The sequence below is a fragment of the Stegostoma tigrinum genome, chromosome 25 (genome assembly GCF_030684315.1).
Source record: "Stegostoma tigrinum isolate sSteTig4 chromosome 25, sSteTig4.hap1, whole genome shotgun sequence".
NCBI lineage: Eukaryota > Metazoa > Chordata > Chondrichthyes > Orectolobiformes > Stegostomatidae > Stegostoma > Stegostoma tigrinum.
This window is the reverse complement of record NC_081378.1, coordinates 51,081,477-51,097,453: the sequence shown is the minus strand read 5'-3', so window position 1 is coordinate 51,097,453 and position 15,977 is coordinate 51,081,477. Positions and strand designations below refer to the sequence as shown.

The window sequence follows — 15,977 nt, the reverse complement described above, 5'->3', positions numbered from 1 at the left end:
GTGTGTACTGGAGGGAGGGAGGGAGGGAGGGAGAGAGGGTGTGTACTGGAGGGAGGGAGGGAGGGAGGGAGAGAGGGTGTGTACTGGAGGGAGGGAGGGAGGGAGGGAGAGAGGGTGTGTACTGGAGGGAGGGAGGGAGGGAGGGAGAGAGGGTGTGTACTGGAGGGAGGGAGGGGAGGGAGGGAGAGAGGGTGTGTACTGGAGGGAGGGAGGGAGGGAGGGAGAGAGGGTGTGTACTGGAGGGAGGGAGGGAGGGAGGGAGAGAGGGTGTGTACTGGAGGGAGGGAGGGAGGGAGGGAGAGTGTGTACTGGAGGGAGGGAGGGAGAGAGGGTGTGTACTGGAGGGAGGGAGGGAGAGGGTGTGTACTGGAGGGAGGGAGGGAGAGAGGGTGTGTACTGGAGGGAGGGAGAGAGGGTTTGTACTGGAGGGAGGGAGGGAGGGAGAGAGCGTGTGTACTGGAGGGAGGGAGGGAGGGAGAGAGCGTGTGTACTGGAGGGAGGGAGGGAGAGAGGGTGTGTACTGGAGGGAGGGAGGGAGGGAGAGAGGGTGTGTACTGGAGGGAGGGAGGGAGGGAGAGAGGGTGTGTACTGGAGGAGGGAGGGAGGGAGAGAGGGTGTGTACTGGAGGGAGGGAGGGAGGGAGGGAGAGTGTGTACTGGAGGGAGGGAGGGAGAGGTGTGTACTGGAGGGAGGGAGGGAGGGAGGGTGTGTACTGGAGGGAGGGAGGGAGAGAGGGTGTGTACTGGAGGGAGGGAGGGAGAGGGTGTGTACTGGAGGGAGGGAGGGAGGGAGAGAGGGTGCGTACTGGAGGGAGGGAGGGAGGGAGAGAGGGTGCGTACTGGAGGGAGGGAGGGAGGGAGAGAGGGTGTGTACTGGAGGGAGCGAGGGTGTGTACTGGAGGGAGGGAGGGTGTGTACTGGAGGGAGGGAGGGTGTGTACTGGAGGGAGGGAGGGAGAGGGGTGTGTACTGGAGGGAGGGAGGGTGTGTACTGGAGGGAGGGAGAGAGGGTGTGGACTGGAGGGAGGGAGGGAGGGTGTGTGCTGGAGGGGAGAGAGGGTGTGTACTGGAGGGAGGGAGGGAGGGAGAGAGGGTGTGTACTGGAGGGAGGGAGGGAGGGAGAGAGGGTGTGTACTGGAGGGAGGGAGGGAGGGTGTGTACTGGAGGGAGGGAGGGAGGGTGTGTACTGGAGGGAGGGAGGGAGGGTGTGTACTGGAGGGAGGGAGAGAGGATGTGTACTGGAGGGAGGGAGAGAGGGTGTGTACTGGAGGGAGGGAGGGAGAGAGGGTGTGTACTGGAGGGAGGGAGGGTGTGTACTGGAGGGAGGGAGGGAGGTGTGTACTGTAGGGAGGAGAGGGTGTGTACTGGAGGAGGGAGGGAGGAGAGAGGCTGTGTACTGGATGGAGGGAGGGAGGGAGAGAGGGTGTGTACTGGAGGGAGGGAGGGAGGGAGAGAGGGTGTGTACTGGAGGGAGGGAGAGAGGGTGTGTACTGGAGGGAGGGAGGGAGGGAGAGAGGGTGTGTACTGGAGGGAGGGAGAGAGGGTGTGTACTGGAGGGAGGAGAGAGGGTGTGTACTGGAGGGAGGGAGGGAGGGAGAGAGGGTGTGTACTGGAGGGAGGGAGGGAGGAGAGAGGGTGTGTACTGGAGGGAGGGAGGGAGGGAGAGAGGGTGTGTACTGGAGGGAGGAGGGAGGGAGGGAGAGAGGGTGTGTACTGGAGGGAGGAGGGAGGGTGTGTACTGGAGGGAGGGAGGGAGAGAGGGTGTGTACTGGAGGGAGGGAGGCAGGGAGGGAGAGAGGGTGTGTACTGGAGGGAGGGAGAGAGGGTGTGTACTGGAGGGAGGGAGGGAGGGAGAGAGGGTGTGTACTGGAGGGAGGGAGGGAGGGAGAGAGGGTGTGTACTGGAGGGAGGGAGGGAGAGAGGGTGTGTACTGGAGGAGGGAGGGAGGGTGTGTACTGTAGGGAGAGAGGGTGTGTACTGGAGGAGGGAGGGAGGGAGAGAGGGTGTGTACTGGAGGGAGGGAGAGAGGGTGTGTACTGGAGGAGGAGGGAGGGAGAGAGGGTGTGTACTGGAGGGAGGGAGGGAGGGAGAGAGGGTGTGTACTGGAGGGAGGGAGGGAGAGAGGGTGTGTACTGGAGGGAGGAGGGAGAGAGGGTGTGTACTGGAGGGAGGGAGGAGAGAGGGTGTGTACTGGAGGAGGGAGGGAGAGAGGGTGTGTACTGAGGAGGGAGGCAGGGAGGGAGAGAGGGTGTGTACTGGAGGGAGGGAGGGAGGGAGAGAGGGTGTGTACTGGAGGGAGGGAGGGAGAGAGGGTGTGTACTGGAGGGAGGGAGGGAGAGAGGGTGTGTACTGGAGGGAGGGAGGGAGAGAGGGTGTGTAATGGAGGGAGGGAGGCAGGGAGGGAGAGAGGGTGTGTACTGGAGGGAGGGAGGGAGGAGGGAGGGAGAGAGGGTGTGTACTGGAGGGAGGGAGGGAGGGAGGAGAGAGGGTGTGTACTGGAGGGAGGGAGGGAGAGAGGGTGTGTACTGGAGGGAGGGAGGGTGAGAGGGTGTGTACTGGAGGGAGGGAGGGTGAGAGGGTGTGTACTGGAGGAGGGAGGGAGGGAGAGAGGGTGTGTACTGGAGGGAGGGAGGGAGAGAGGGTGTGTACTGGAGGGAGGGAGGGTGAGAGGGTGTGTACTGGAGGGAGGGAGGAGGGAGAGAGGGTGTGTACTGGAGGGAGGGAGGGAGGGAGAGAGGTGTGTACTGGAGGGAGGGAGGGAGAGAGGGTGTGTACTGGAGGGAGGGAGGGAGAGAGGGTGTGTACTGGAGGGAGGGAGGGTGTGTACTGGAGGGAGGGAGAGGGTGTGTACTGGAGGGAGGGAGGAGAGAGGGTGTGTACTGGAGGGAGGGAGGGAGATAGGGTGTGTACTGGAGGGAGGGAGGCAGGGAGGGAGAGAGGGTGTGTACTGGAGGGAGGGAGGGAGGGAGAGAGGGTGTGTACTGGAGGGAGGGAGGGAGGGAGAGAGGGTGTGTACTGGAGGGAGGGAGGGAGAGAGGGTGTGTACTGGAGGGAGGGAGGGAGGGAGAGAGGGTGTGTACTGGAGGGAGGGAGGGAGGGAGAGAGGGTGTGTACTGGAGGGAGGAGGGTGAGAGGGTGTGTACTGGAGGGAGGGAGGGAGGGAGAGAGGGTGTGTACTGGAGGGAGGAGGGAGGGAGAGAGGGTGTGTACTGGAGGGAGGGAGGGAGGGAGAGAGGGTGTGTACTGGAGGGAGGGAGGGAGGGAGGGAGAGAGGGTGTGTACTGGAGGGAGGGAGGGAGGGAGAGAGGGTGTGTACTGGAGGGAGGGAGGGAGGGAGAGAGGGTGTGTACTGGAGGGAGGGAGGGAGGGAGAGAGGGTGTGTACTGGAGGGAGGGAGGGAGGGAGAGAGGGTGTGTACTGGAGGGAGGGAGGGAGAGAGGGTGTGTACTGGAGGGAGGGAGGGAGAGAGGGTGTGTACTGGAGGGAGGGAGGAGAGAGGGTGTGTACTGGAGGGAGGGAGGGTGTGTACTGGAGGGAGGGAGGGTGTGTACTGGAGGAGGGAGGGAGAGGGTGTGTACTGGAGGGAGGGAGGGAGAGGGGTGTGTACTGGAGGGAGGGAGGGTGTGTACTGGAGGGGGAGGGTGTGTACTGGATGGAGGGAGGGTGTGTACTGGAGGGAGGGAGGGTGTGTACTGGAGGGAGGGAGGGTGTGTACTGGAGGGAGAGGGTGTGTACTTGAGGGAGGGAGGGTGTGTACTGGAGGGAGGGAGGGAGAGAGGGTGTGTACTGGAGGGAGGGAGGGAGAGAGGGTGTGTACTGGAGGGAGGGAGGGAGAGAGGGAGGGAGAGAGGGAGGGAGGGTGTGTACTGGAGGGAGGGAGGGTGTGTACTGGAGGGAGGGAGGAGAGGGTGTGTACTGGAGGGAGGGAGGGAGAGGGTGTGTACTGGAGGGAGGGAGGGTGTGTACTGGAGGGAGGGAGGGTGTGTACTGGATGGAGGGAGGGTGTGTACTGGAGGGAGGGAGGGTGTGTACTGGAGGGAGGGAGGGTGTGTACTGGGAGGGAGAGGGTGTGTACTTGAGGGAGGGAGGGTGTGTACTTGAGGGAGGGAGGGTGTGTACTGGAGGGAGGGAGGGAGGGAGGGTGTGTACTGGAGGGAGGGAGGGAGGGTGTGTACTGGAGGGAGGAGGGGTGTGTACTGGAGGGAGGGAGGGAGGGAGGGTGTGTACTGGAGGGAGGGGGGGAGGGAGAGAGGGTGTGTACTGGAGGGAGGGATGGAGGGAGAGAGGGTGTGTACTGGAGGGAGAGAGGGTGTGTACTGGAGGGAGGGAGGGAGGGAGAGAGGGTGTGTACTGGAGGGAGGGAGGGAGGGAGAGAGGGTGTGTACTGGAGGGAGGAGGGAGGGAGAGAGGGTGTGTACTGGAGGGAGGGAGGGAGTGAGAGAGGGTGTGTACTGGAGGGAGGGAGGGAGAGAGGGTGTGTACTGGAGGGAGGGAGGGTGAGAGGGTGTGTACTGGAGGGAGGGAGGGAGGGAGAGAGGGTGTGTACTGGAGGGAGGGAGGGAGGGAGAGAGGGTGTGTACTGGAGGGAGGGAGGGAGAGAGGGTGTGTACTGGAGGGAGGGAGGGAGGGAGAGAGGGTGTGTACTGGAGGGAAGGAGGGTGAGAGGGTGTGTACTGGAGGGAGGGAGGGAGGGAGAGAGGGTGTGTACTGGAGGGAGGGAGGGAGGGAGAGAGGGTGTGTACTGGAGGGAGGGAGGGTGAGAGGGTGTGTACTGGAGGGAGGGAGGGAGGGAGAGAGGGTGTGTACTGGAGGGAGGGAGGGAGAGAGGGTGTGTACTGGAGGGAGGGAGGGTGTGTACTGGAGGGAGGGAGGGTGTGTACTGGAGGGAGGGAGGGAGAGGGTGTGTACTGGAGGGAGGGAGGGAGAGGGTGTGTACTGGAGGGAGGGAGGGTGTGTACTGGAGGGAGGGAGGGTGTGTACTGGAGGGAGGGAGGGTGTGTACTGGAGGGAGAGGGTGTGTACTTGAGGGAGGGAGGGTGTGTACTGAGGGAGGGAGGGTGTGTACTGGAGGGAGGGAGGGTGTGTACTGGAGGGAGGGAGGGTGTGTACGGGAGGGAGGGAGGGAGGGAGGGTGTGTACTGGAGGGAGGGAGGGAGGGAGGGTGTGTACTGGAGGGAGGGAGGGAGGGAGAGAGGTTGTGTACTGGAGGGAGGGATGGAGGGAGAGAGGGTGTGTACTGGAGGGAGAGAGGGTGTGTACTGGAGGGAGGGAGGGAGGGAGAGAGGGTGTGTACTGGAGGGAGGGAGGGAGGGAGGGTGTGTACTGGAGGGAGAGAGGGTGTGTACTGGAGGGAGGGAGGGAGGGAGAGAGGGTGTGTACTGGAGGGAGGGAGGGAGGGAGAGAGGGTGTGTACTGGAGGAGGGAGGCAGGGAGGGAGAGAGGGTGTGTACTGGAGGGAGGGAGGGAGGGAGAGAGGGTGTGTACTGGAGGGAGGGAGGGAGGGAGAGAGGGTGTGTACTGGAGGGAGTGAGGGTGTGTACTGGAGGGAGGGAGGGAGAGAGGGTGTGTACTGGAGGGAGGGAGGGAGGGAGAGAGGGTGTGTACTGGAGGGTGGGAGGGAGAGAGGGTGTGTACTGGAGGGAGGGAGGCAGGGAGGGAGAGAGGGTGTGTACTGGAGGGAGGGAGGCAGGGAGGGAGAGAGGGTGTGTACTGGAGGGAGGGAGGCAGGGAGGGAGAGAGGGTGTGTACTGGAGGGAGGGAGGGAGGGAGAGAGGGTGTGTACTGGAGGGAGGGAGGGTGAGAGGGTGTGTACTGAGGAGGGAGGGAGGGAGGAGAGGGTGTGTACTGGAGGGAGGGAGGGAGAGAGGGTGTGTACTGGAGGGAGGGAGGGTGTGTACTGGAGGGAGGGAGGGTGTGTACTGGAGGGAGGGAGGGAGAGGGTGTGTACTGGAGGGAGGGAGGGAGAGGGTGTGTACTGGAGGGAGGGAGGGTGTGTACTGGAGGGAGGGAGGGTGTGTACTGGAGGGAGGGAGGGTGTGTACTGGAGGGAGAGGGTGTGTACTTGAGGGAGGGAGGGTGTGTACTGGAGGGAGGGAGGGTGTGTACTGGAGGGAGGGAGGGTGTGTACGGGAGGGAGGGAGGGAGGGAGGGTGTGTACTGGAGGGAGGGAGGGAGGGAGGGTGTGTACTGGAGGGAGGGAGGGAGGGAGAGAGGTTGTGTACTGGAGGGAGGGATGGAGGGAGAGAGGGTGTGTACTGGAGGGAGAGAGGGTGTGTACTGGAGGGAGGGAGGGAGGGAGAGAGGGTGTGTACTGGAGGGAGGGAGGGAGGGAGGGGTGTGTACTGGAGGGAGAGAGGGTGTGTACTGGAGGGAGGGAGGGAGGGAGAGAGGGTGTGTACTGGAGGGAGGGAGGGTGAGAGGGTGTGTACTGGAGGGAGGGAGGGAGGGAGAGAGGGTGTGTACTGGAGGGAGGGAGGGAGGGAGAGAGGGTGTGTACTGGAGGGAGGGAGGGAGAGAGGGTGTGTACTGGAGGGAGGGAGGGAGAGAGGGTGTGTACTGGAGGGAGGGAGGGAGAGAGGGTGTGTACTGGAGGGAGGGAGGGAGAGAGGAGAGAGGGTGTGTACTGGAGGGAGGGAGGGTGTGTACTGGAGGGAGGGAGGGTGTGTACTGGAGGGAGGGAGGGAGAGGGTGTGTACTGGAGGGAGGGAGGGAGAGGGTGTGTACTGGAGGGAGGGAGGGTGTGTACTGGATGGAGGGAGGGTGTGTACTGGATGGAGGGAGGGTGTGTACTGGAGGGAGGGAGGGTGTGTACTGGAGGGAGGGAGGGTGTGTACTGGAGGGAGAGGGTGTGTACTTGAGGGAGGGAGGGTGTGTACTGGAGGGAGGGAGGGGTGTGTACTGGAGGGAGGGAGGGTGTGTACTGGAGGGAGGGAGGGAGGGAGGGTGTGTACTGGAGGGAGGGAGGGAGGGAGGGTGTGTACTGGAGGGAGGGAGGGTGTGTACTGGAGGGAGGAGGGAGGGAGGGGTGTGTACTGGAGGGGAGGGAGGGAGGGAGAGAGGGTGTGTACTGGAGGGAGGGATGGAGGGAGAGAGGGTGTGTACTGGAGGGAGAGAGGGTGTGTACTGAGGGAGGGAGGGAGGGAGAGAGGGTGTGTACTGGAGGGAGGGAGGGAGGGAGAGAGGGTGTGTACTGGAGGGAGGGAGGGAGGGAGAGAGGGTGTGTACTGGAGGGAGGGACGGAGAGAGGGTGTGTACTGGAGGGAGGGAGGGAGAGAGGGTGTGTACTGGAGGGAGGGAGGGTGAGAGGGTGTGTACTGGAGGAGGGAGGGAGAGAGGGTGTGTACTGGAGGGAGGGAGGGAGGGAGAGAGGGTGTGTACTGGAGGGAGGGAGGGGAGAGGGTGTGTACTGGAGGGAGGGAGGGGAGAGGGTGTGTACTGGAGGGAGGGAGGGAGAGAGGGTGTGTACTGGAGAGAGGGTGTGTACTGGAGGGAGGCAGGGAGGGAGAGAGGGTGTGTACTGGAGGGAGGGAGGGAGGGAGAGAGGGTGTGTACTGGAGGGAGGGAGGGAGGGAGAGAGGGTGTGTACTGGAGGAGGGAGGGAGGGAGAGAGGGTGTGTACTGGAGGGAGGAGGGAGGGAGAGAGGGTGTGTACTGGAGGGAGGGAGGGAGGGAGAGAGGGTGTGTACTGGAGGGAGGGAGGGAGGGAGAGAGGGTGTGTACTGGAGGGAGGAGGGAGGGAGGGAGGGAGAGAGGGTGTGTACTGGAGGGAGGGAGGGAGGGAGAGAGGGTGTGTACTGGAGGGAGGGAGGGAGGGAGAGAGGGTGTGTACTGGAGGGAGGGAGGGAGAGAGGGTGTGTACTGGAGCGAGGGAGGGAGGGAGGGAGGGAGAGAGGGTGTGTACTGAGGAGGGAGGGAGGAGAGAGGGTGTGTACTGGAGGGAGGGAGGGAGGGAGAGAGGGTGTGTACTGGAGGGAGGAGGGAGGGAGGGAGAGAGGGTGTGTACTGGAGGGAGGGAGGGAGGGAGGGAGAGAGGGTGTGTACTGGAGGGAGGGAGGGAGGGAGGGAGAGAGGGTGTGTACTGAGGGAGGGAGGGAGGGAGGGAGAGAGGGTGTGTACTGGAGGGAGGGAGGGAGGGAGGAGAGAGGGTGTGTACTGGAGGGAGGGAGGGAGGGAGGGAGAGAGGGTGTGTACTGGAGGGAGGGAGGGAGGGAGGGAGAGAGGGTGTGTACTGGAGGGAGGGAGGGAGGGAGGAGAGAGGGTGTGTACTGGAGGGAGGGAGGGAGGAGGGAGGGAGAGTGTGTACTGGAGGGAGGGAGGGAGAGAGGGTGTGTACTGGAGGGAGGGAGGGAGAGGGTGTGTACTGGAGGGGAGGGAGGGAGAGAGGGTGTGTACTGGAGGGAGGGAGAGAGGGTTTGGTACTGGAGGGAGGGAGGGAGGGAGAGAGCGTGTGTACTGGAGGGGAGGGAGGGGAGGGGAGAGAGGCGTGTGTACTGGAGGGAGGGAGGGAGAGAGCGTGTGTACTGGAGGACTGGAGGGAGGGAGGGAGGGAGAGAGGGTGTGTACTGGAGGGAGGGACGGAGAGGGTGTGTACTGGAGGGAGGGAGGGTGTGTACTGGAGGGAGGGAGGGTGTGTACTGGAGGGAGGGAGGGTGTGTACTGGAGGGAGGGAGGGAGGGAGGGTGTGTACTGGAGGGAGGGAGGGAGGGTGTGTACTGGAGGGAGGGAGAGAGGGTGTGTACTGGAGGGAGGGAGGGAGGGAGAGAGGGTGTGTACTGGAGGGAGGGAGGGAGGGAGGGAGAGTGTGTACTGGAGGGAGGGAGGGAGAGTGTGTACTGGAGGGAGGGAGGGAGGGAGGGTGTGTACTGGAGGGAGGGAGGGAGAGAGGGTGTGTACTGGAGGGAGGGAGGGAGAGGGTGTGTACTGGAGGGAGGGAGGGAGGGAGAGAGGGTGCGTACTGGAGGGAGGGAGGGAGAGAGGGTGTGTACTGGAGGGAGGGAGGGAGGGAGAGAGGGTGTGTACTGGAGGGAGCGAGGGTGTGTACTGGAGGGAGGGAGGGTGTGTACTGGAGGGAGGGAGGGTGTGTACTGGAGGGAGGGAGGGAGAGGGTGTGTACTGGAGGGAGGGAGGGTGTGTACTGGAGGGAGGGAGAGAGGGTGTGGACTGGAGGGAGGGAGGGAGGGTGTGTGCTGGAGGGAGAGAGGGTGTGTACTGGAGGGAGGGAGGGAGGGAGAGAGGGTGTGTACTGGAGGGAGGGAGGGAGGGAGAGAGGGTGTGTACTGGAGGGAGGGAGAGAGGGTGTGTACCGGAGGGAGGGAGGGAGAGAGGAAGGGTGTGTACCGGAGAGAGGGAGGGTGTGTACCGGAGGGAGGGAGGGAGAGAGGGAGGGTGTGTACCCGAGGGAGGGAGGGAGAGAGGAGGGTGCGTACCGGAGGGAGGGAGAGAGGGAGGGTGTGTACCGGAGGGAGGGAGGGAGGGAGAGAGGGTGTGTAGCGGAGGGAGAGACGGAGGGAGAGAGGGTGTGTACCGGAGGGAGGGAGAGAGGGTGTGTACCGGAGGGAGGGACGGAGGGAGAGAGGGTGTGTACCGGAAAGAGAAAGGGTGTGTTCCGGAGGGAGGGAGAGAGGGCGTGTACCGGAGGGAGGATTGTGTGTACCGCAGAGAGAGAGAGAGGGCGTGTACCGGAGGGAGGATTGTGTGTACCGCAGAGAGAGAGGGTGTGTACCGGAGGGAGGGAGAGAGAGAGGGCGTGTACCTGAGGGAGGGAGGGAGGGAGAGAGGGTGTGTACCGGAGGGAGGGAGGGAGAGAGGAAGGGTGTGTACCGGAGGGAGGGAGGGAGAGAGGGAGGGTGTGTACCCGAGGGAGGGAGGGAGAGAGGAGGGTGCGTACCGGAGGGAGGGAGAGAGGGAGGGTGTGTACCGGAGGGAGGGAGAGAGGGAGGGTGTGTACCGGAGGGAGGGAGGGAGAGAGAGAGGGAGGGTGTGTACCGGAGGGAGGGAGGGAGAGAGGGTGTGTACCGGAGGGAGGGAGGGAGAGAGGGTGTGTACCGGAGGGAGTGAGAGAGGGTGTGTTCCGGAGGGAGGGAGGGTGTGTACCTGAGGGAGAGAGGGTGTGTACCGGAGGGAGGGAGGGAGAGAGGGTGTGTACCAGAGGGAGGGGAGAGAGGGTGTGTACCAGAGGGAGGGAGAGAGGGTATATCCGGAGGGAGGGAGAGAGAGAGGTTGTGTACCGGAGGGAGAGAGATTGTGTACCGGAGGGAGAGAGGGTATATCCAGAGGGTGGGAGAGAGGGTGTGTTCCGGAGGGAGAGAGGGTGTGTACCGGAGGGAGGGAGAGAGGGTGTGTACCGGAGGGAGGGAGAGAGGGTGTGTTCCGGAGGGAGGGAGGGAGGGTGTGTACCTGAGGGAGAGAGGGTGTGTACCGGAGGGAGGGAGGGAGAGAGGGTGTGTACCAGAGGGAGGGAGAGAGGGTATATCCGGAGGGAGGGAGAGAGGGTGTGTTCCGGAGGGAGGGAGGGTGTGTACCTGAGGGAGGGAGGAAGGGAGACAGGGTGTGTACGGGAGGGAGGCATGGAGGGAGAGAGGGTGTGTACTGGAGGGAGGGAGAGAGGGTGTGTACCGGAGGGAGGGAGGGAGAGAGGGTTTGTACCGGAGGGAGAGAGGGTGTGTACCTGCTGGAGATGGAGAGAGGGTGTATACCGGAGGGAGGGTGGGAGGGTGTGTACCGGAGGGAGAGAGGGTGTGTACCTGATGGAGAGGGAGAGAGGGTGTGTACCGGATGGAGGGAGGGAGAGAGGGTGTGTGAGGGAGGGAGAGAGGGTGTGTACTGGAGTGAGGGAGGGAGAGAGGGTTTTACCGGAGGGAGGGAGAGAGGGTGTGTACCGGAGGGAGTGAGAGAGGGTGTGTACCGGATGGAGGGAGGGAGAGAGGGTGTGTACCGGAGGGAGGGACGGAGGGAGAGAGGGTGTGTACCGGAGGGAGGGAGAGAGGGTGTGTACCGCAGGGAGGGAGAGAGGGTGTGTACCGGAGGGAGGGAGGGAGGGAGGGAGAGAGGGTGTGTACCGGAGGGAGTGAGAGAGGGTGTGTACCGGAGGGAGGGAGAGAGGGTGTGTACCGGAGGGAGGGAGAGAGGGTGTGTACCGGAGGGAGGGACGGAGGGAGAGAGGGTGTGTCCCGGAGGGAGGGAGAGAGGGTGTGTACCGCAGGGAGGGAGGGAGAGAGGGTGTGTACCGGAGGGAGGGAGAGAGGGTGTGTACCGAAGGGAGGGAGGGAGAGAGGGTGTGTACCGCAGGGAGGGACGGAGGGAGAGAGGGTGTGTAGCGGAGGGAGGGACAGAGGGAGAGAGGGTGTGTAGCGGAGGGAGGGAGAGAGGGTGTGTAGCGGAGGGAGGGACAGAGGGAGAGAGGGTGTGTAGCGGAGGGAGGGAGGGAGGGAGAGAGGGTGTGTAGCGGAGGGAGGGACGGAGGGAGAGAGGGTGTGTAGCGGAGGGAGGGACAGAGGGAGAGAGGGTGTGTAGCGGAGGGAGGGAGAGAGGGTGTGTAGCGGAGGGAGGGACAGAGGGAGAGAGGGTGTGTAGCGGAGGGAGGGAGGGAGGGAGAGAGGGTGTGTAGCGGAGGGAGGGACGGAGGGAGAGAGGGTGTGTAGCGGAGGGAGGGACGGAGGGAGAGAGGGTGTGTAGCGGAGGGAGGGAGAGAGGGTGTGTAGCGGAGGGAGGGAGAGAGGGTGTGTAGCGGAGGGAGGGAGGGAGGGAGAGAGGGTGTGTAGCGGAGGGAGGGAGAGAGGGTGTGTAGCGGAGGGAGGGACGGAGGGAGAGAGGGTGTGTAGCGGAGGGAGGCATGGAGAGAGAGAGGGAGAGAGGGTGTGTACCGGAGGGAGGGAGGGAGGGAGAGAGGGTGTGTACCGGAGGGAGGGAGAGAGGGTGTGTACCGGAGGGAGGGAGGGAGGGTGAGTACCGGAGAGAGGGAGGGAGAGAGGGTGTGTGCCGGGGGGAGGGAGAGAGGGTGTGTGCCGGGGGGAGGGAGAGAGGCTGTGTACCGGAGGGAGGGACGGAGGGAGAGAGGTTGTGTACCTGAGGGTAGGAGAAGATGTGTACCTGAGGGAGGGTGGTAGAGTTGTGTACCTGAGGGAGGGAGGGAGGGAGAGGGTGTGTACCTGAGGGCAGGAGAAGATGTGTACCGGAGGGAGGGAGAGGTGTGTACCTGAGGGAGGGGGAAAATGTCTACCCGAGGAAGAAGTTCTGTCCCTTTGGGAAAGGGTGTGCATCCAAGCAAAAGGCTTGTTGCAGTGTGAAGGAATGTGTACCAGTGGAAAGGGCATGTACCTGAGCGAGTGAGGGAGAGAGTGCGTACCTGAGGGACAAGGGCATGTAGCAGTGGGGGAGGGTGTGTACGCGAGCAAGAGGGCAGGTACCAGTAGGAAGGGGTGTGTACCCAATGGAGAGTGTATGTACCTCATTCTGAGGGGTGTGCGTGTGCAAGGATGTGTATGTGGGCATGTTTGTATACCCAGGGAGGCCTGTATCAGTGAGTGAGTTGTGTCCATGCCATAATTGGTATTGTACCTCAGCGACTGTAACCAGTGTGATGCTGCTGGATTAATTCTGAGTGTTGCTGAGACAGAAGCCCTGCTGAGCCTGCCAGGCCCTACAGATAGAGGTTGGCAGGGGGCTGAACCTGGGTGACAATGACAGCTGTGACCTTTGCCCTGGTGCAGCATCATGGGCTACATACCACTCACCCACTGTCCCAGGGTGGTCAACTCTGGGCGTTGTCCTGGTGTGGGACAGCACTTGTTCTGATACCATTGGGTGCCAGACATATCAGTTACCATGGCGCCCAACCATCCTGTGCCTGTCAGAATGTAAATTGTACATTCAGTACTTAATTGGATAATTCTTGATTGCAAATCAGTCAACCTTTTCCCATTGTTGATATTTTTAACCTCAGTAAACAAGCCAGGTCAGAGAATATTTTCATTAAAACGTAATTTTTAGTGTCCCTTTTTTTGTTACTCTGAGTTACTTCTTGCATTGTCCTGGGGTTGAATCTTTTGCTTCCTGGGGAGCACATGGCAAGCCTGTAGGGTTGGTAACCCCAGCTAGAACATCGATCAAAGCGGGATAACTGTTATCTGGGACGGGAACAGACACAGGACTGGGATGATAAATGTTTAACTGCATCAGGGCTGATGTTGTTAAATGTGCAAAGGAGTGGTAATTTCCCCAAAAAATGACATTCCTCTTTTACTCAGAATTTTTTTTTGTCGATGATATAAATGTAACAAGTATTCTGGAGACCTCTAGTGGTATATAATAAGCTATTGTTTCCTGGACAACTCCTTCATCTGAGTGTATTTGGTTAGATGATTATTTTTGGCTTGCTTTTAGTGTCTCATGTGATGTGCGTGTCACTGGCTGGGTCAACCTGTTGATGAGCCGACTTGTTGAACTGCACAGGTTTTGGCATGTAGGGGCATCCATAATCCAGCAACAGTGAAGGAACGGTGATGTAGTCCCTCATCAGGATTGTGAGTGGCTTGGAGAGGCACTTACAGGTGGTGGTGTTCCATGGATCTGCTGTCCTTGTCTTTCTAGATCACAGTAGTTATGGATTTAGAAGGTGCTACCTATGGAACCTTGGTGAATTTCTGCAGTGCATCTCACAGGTAGTATGCATTGCTGCTAGTGAGCATCGATGATGGAGGTGGTGAATGTTTAATGTAGTGGATGTGATGTCACTTAAATGATGTTGATATTTCATCATTTAGATGTCGTTGAGCTCCTTCAGTGTTGTTGGAGCTGCTCTTGTCCCGGCAAGTGGGGAGTATTCCTTTGGACTCCAGATCTGAGTCTTGTAGCTAGTTTGAGGCTTTGAAGAGTCAGGGGAATGAACCGCTAGCCACAGAATTCTTAGTTTCTGATCTGCTTTTGTAGTCACTAAATGGTGAGTCCGGTCAGTTTCTTGTCAGTAATAACCCCCAGGATGTAGATAATGGAGAATTCAATGATGGTAATACCAGTGAACATCAGAAGAGATGGTTGGATTCTCTTTTGCTGGAGATGGCCATTGTCTGGTACCTGTGTGTCATGAATTTACTTGCCACTTGTCAGCCCAAGCCTGATATTGTCCAGATCTTGTTGCATTTGGATATGAAATGTTTCAGTATCTGAGGAGTTGTGAATGATGCTGAACGTTACGCAATCATCAGTGAACACCCCCACTTCTGACCCTTTGATGGAAGGAAGGTCATTGATGAAGCAACTGAAAATGGCTGGACGTAGGACACTATCCAGAGGAACTTCTGCTGAGACGTCCTGGAACTGAGATGATTCACCTCCTACAACCAATACCACCTTCCTAAGTGCTCTGACTCCAACCAGTGTTGCGTTTTCCCTTAACTCCTATTCACTCCAGTTTTGCTGGTTCCTCTTGATGGCATTCTCAGTCAAATGCAACCTTAATGTCAAAGGCTGTCACTCTCACGTTGCTTCTGGAATTCACTTCTTTTTCCCATGTTTGAACAAAGGCTGTAATGAAGTCATGAGCTCAGCGACCTTGGGCAGGCAAAACTGGGTGTTGGTGAAGAGGTTATTGTTGAGCAAGTGCTTTGTGTAGATTGATAAGGCAGCAATTGGCCAGGTCGGATTGTGATGCTTTTGTGCGAAAAGGACTGACCTGGATAACATCCAGATTGTGGAGTTGACACTTGTGTTGTAGTGTATTAGAATGCCTTAGTTAGGGCGACTCTAATTATAGAGCACATCTTCAGTATCAAACCAGGTCCTGTCATCGTTGCAGTGTTTAGTGAGCTTAACCATTGCCTGGAATGGCTCAAACTGTTTGCAGACTGCCTTTGGTGATGCTGGCCCTGAGGAGAAGGCCTGAAATGTTTATTAAGTATTAATATTTGGTTATTTAGAGAAATGTGTGTGTAATTCCTATTGGGATTTTTGAATGGTTTAGAACGCATACTCATTGTGGCTGTTATAGTTTTGCATAGTTATTTGACTGGACCAGTATTCTCGGACCCTGGAAGGTGAATTCAAATTGAATTTAGTTTTCCAAAGTCTGGAAATAAATTGCTGGTATTATTAATAGTTAACCTAACTTGTTCACTAATTTGCTGTTAGAAAAAAAAACTGTTTTCTTAGCTTCATTTGGCAGATTTTTGAAAAACCCCTTTTTAACTTTAAACTTCTTAGAGCAGCTCAGAATGTGCAATAAATTGTGGCTTTGTAAGTGACGGCCATGATCTGAAAATGCCTTGGTGATTATCCAGGTTGTTCTGTTGACTTCAGGACAGTGTTTTGTCTTAAACAAAACATTTCAAAATTTCCATTTGAAGTTATTATTGTGAAGAAAATTATTTATGTTAGACACAGTTTTTGTTTACCCTTAGAATTTAATTGTAACCTTGAGTTTGGACGGTCCTAGAAAGTAAATAAATTTACAAACTGAAGATGTCTCTTCTATTGTCTAAATTTTCATTGGATCCAACAGCTGATTATATTTGTTATCCAGGTGATAATAAAGCTGCTGAAAGATGGCAACAGAAGTAATCACAAACCTGCCCTCACTAGCTCCAGCTTCTGGGGCTGTGGATAAATTTCCATGTAAGTGTTCTTTGGTTTTCATGCTAGCACCGTTGCAGAAGTACTTTCACAATAGTTGGAAACATTAATGGTAATTGCATGCTATCGTTCAGGTTCCACGTGCATTCTATGATGCTGTGTCTCAAGTACATAGGGCACAACTGTGCATTAACGTTAGTGTAGCCAATTCAGAAGGATTATTAACCATATTCAGATACCGGGCAGTTTTGCCCTTGTGATAGGGACGTGGGAGCAGGGAGCAGCAATAGGCTATTCACCCCTTTGAGGCAGCTCCATCATTCAGTAACGTCTTGGCTGATGTGATTGTGATTTCAGTTCCAATCTCCTATCTGCCTCCCAGGAGCCTTGCCTCCCTCAACAATCAGTAATTTAA

The 15,977-nt window shown here is 59.1% G+C and overlaps 1 protein-coding gene across 2 annotated transcripts in view; it reads left to right on the top strand.

The window, feature by feature from the left end:
* Positions 1–14,776: 14,776 nt before the first annotated feature.
* LOC125463334 (coiled-coil domain-containing protein 38-like) overlaps positions 14,777–15,977 on the top strand; it is a 52,501-nt gene continuing 51,300 nt past the window's right edge. Inside the window, exons 1-2 of one of the 2 annotated variants that reach the window (XM_059654806.1) lie at positions 14,777–14,888; positions 15,513–15,604. In XM_059654806.1, the coding sequence (XP_059510789.1) occupies positions 15,535–15,604 (70 nt within the window). In that variant the 5' untranslated portion in view covers positions 14,777–14,888; positions 15,513–15,534. Of the gene's footprint in view, positions 14,917–15,512; positions 15,605–15,977 lie in introns of both variants that reach the window. The other variant, XM_048554522.2, reaches the window with a different exon arrangement.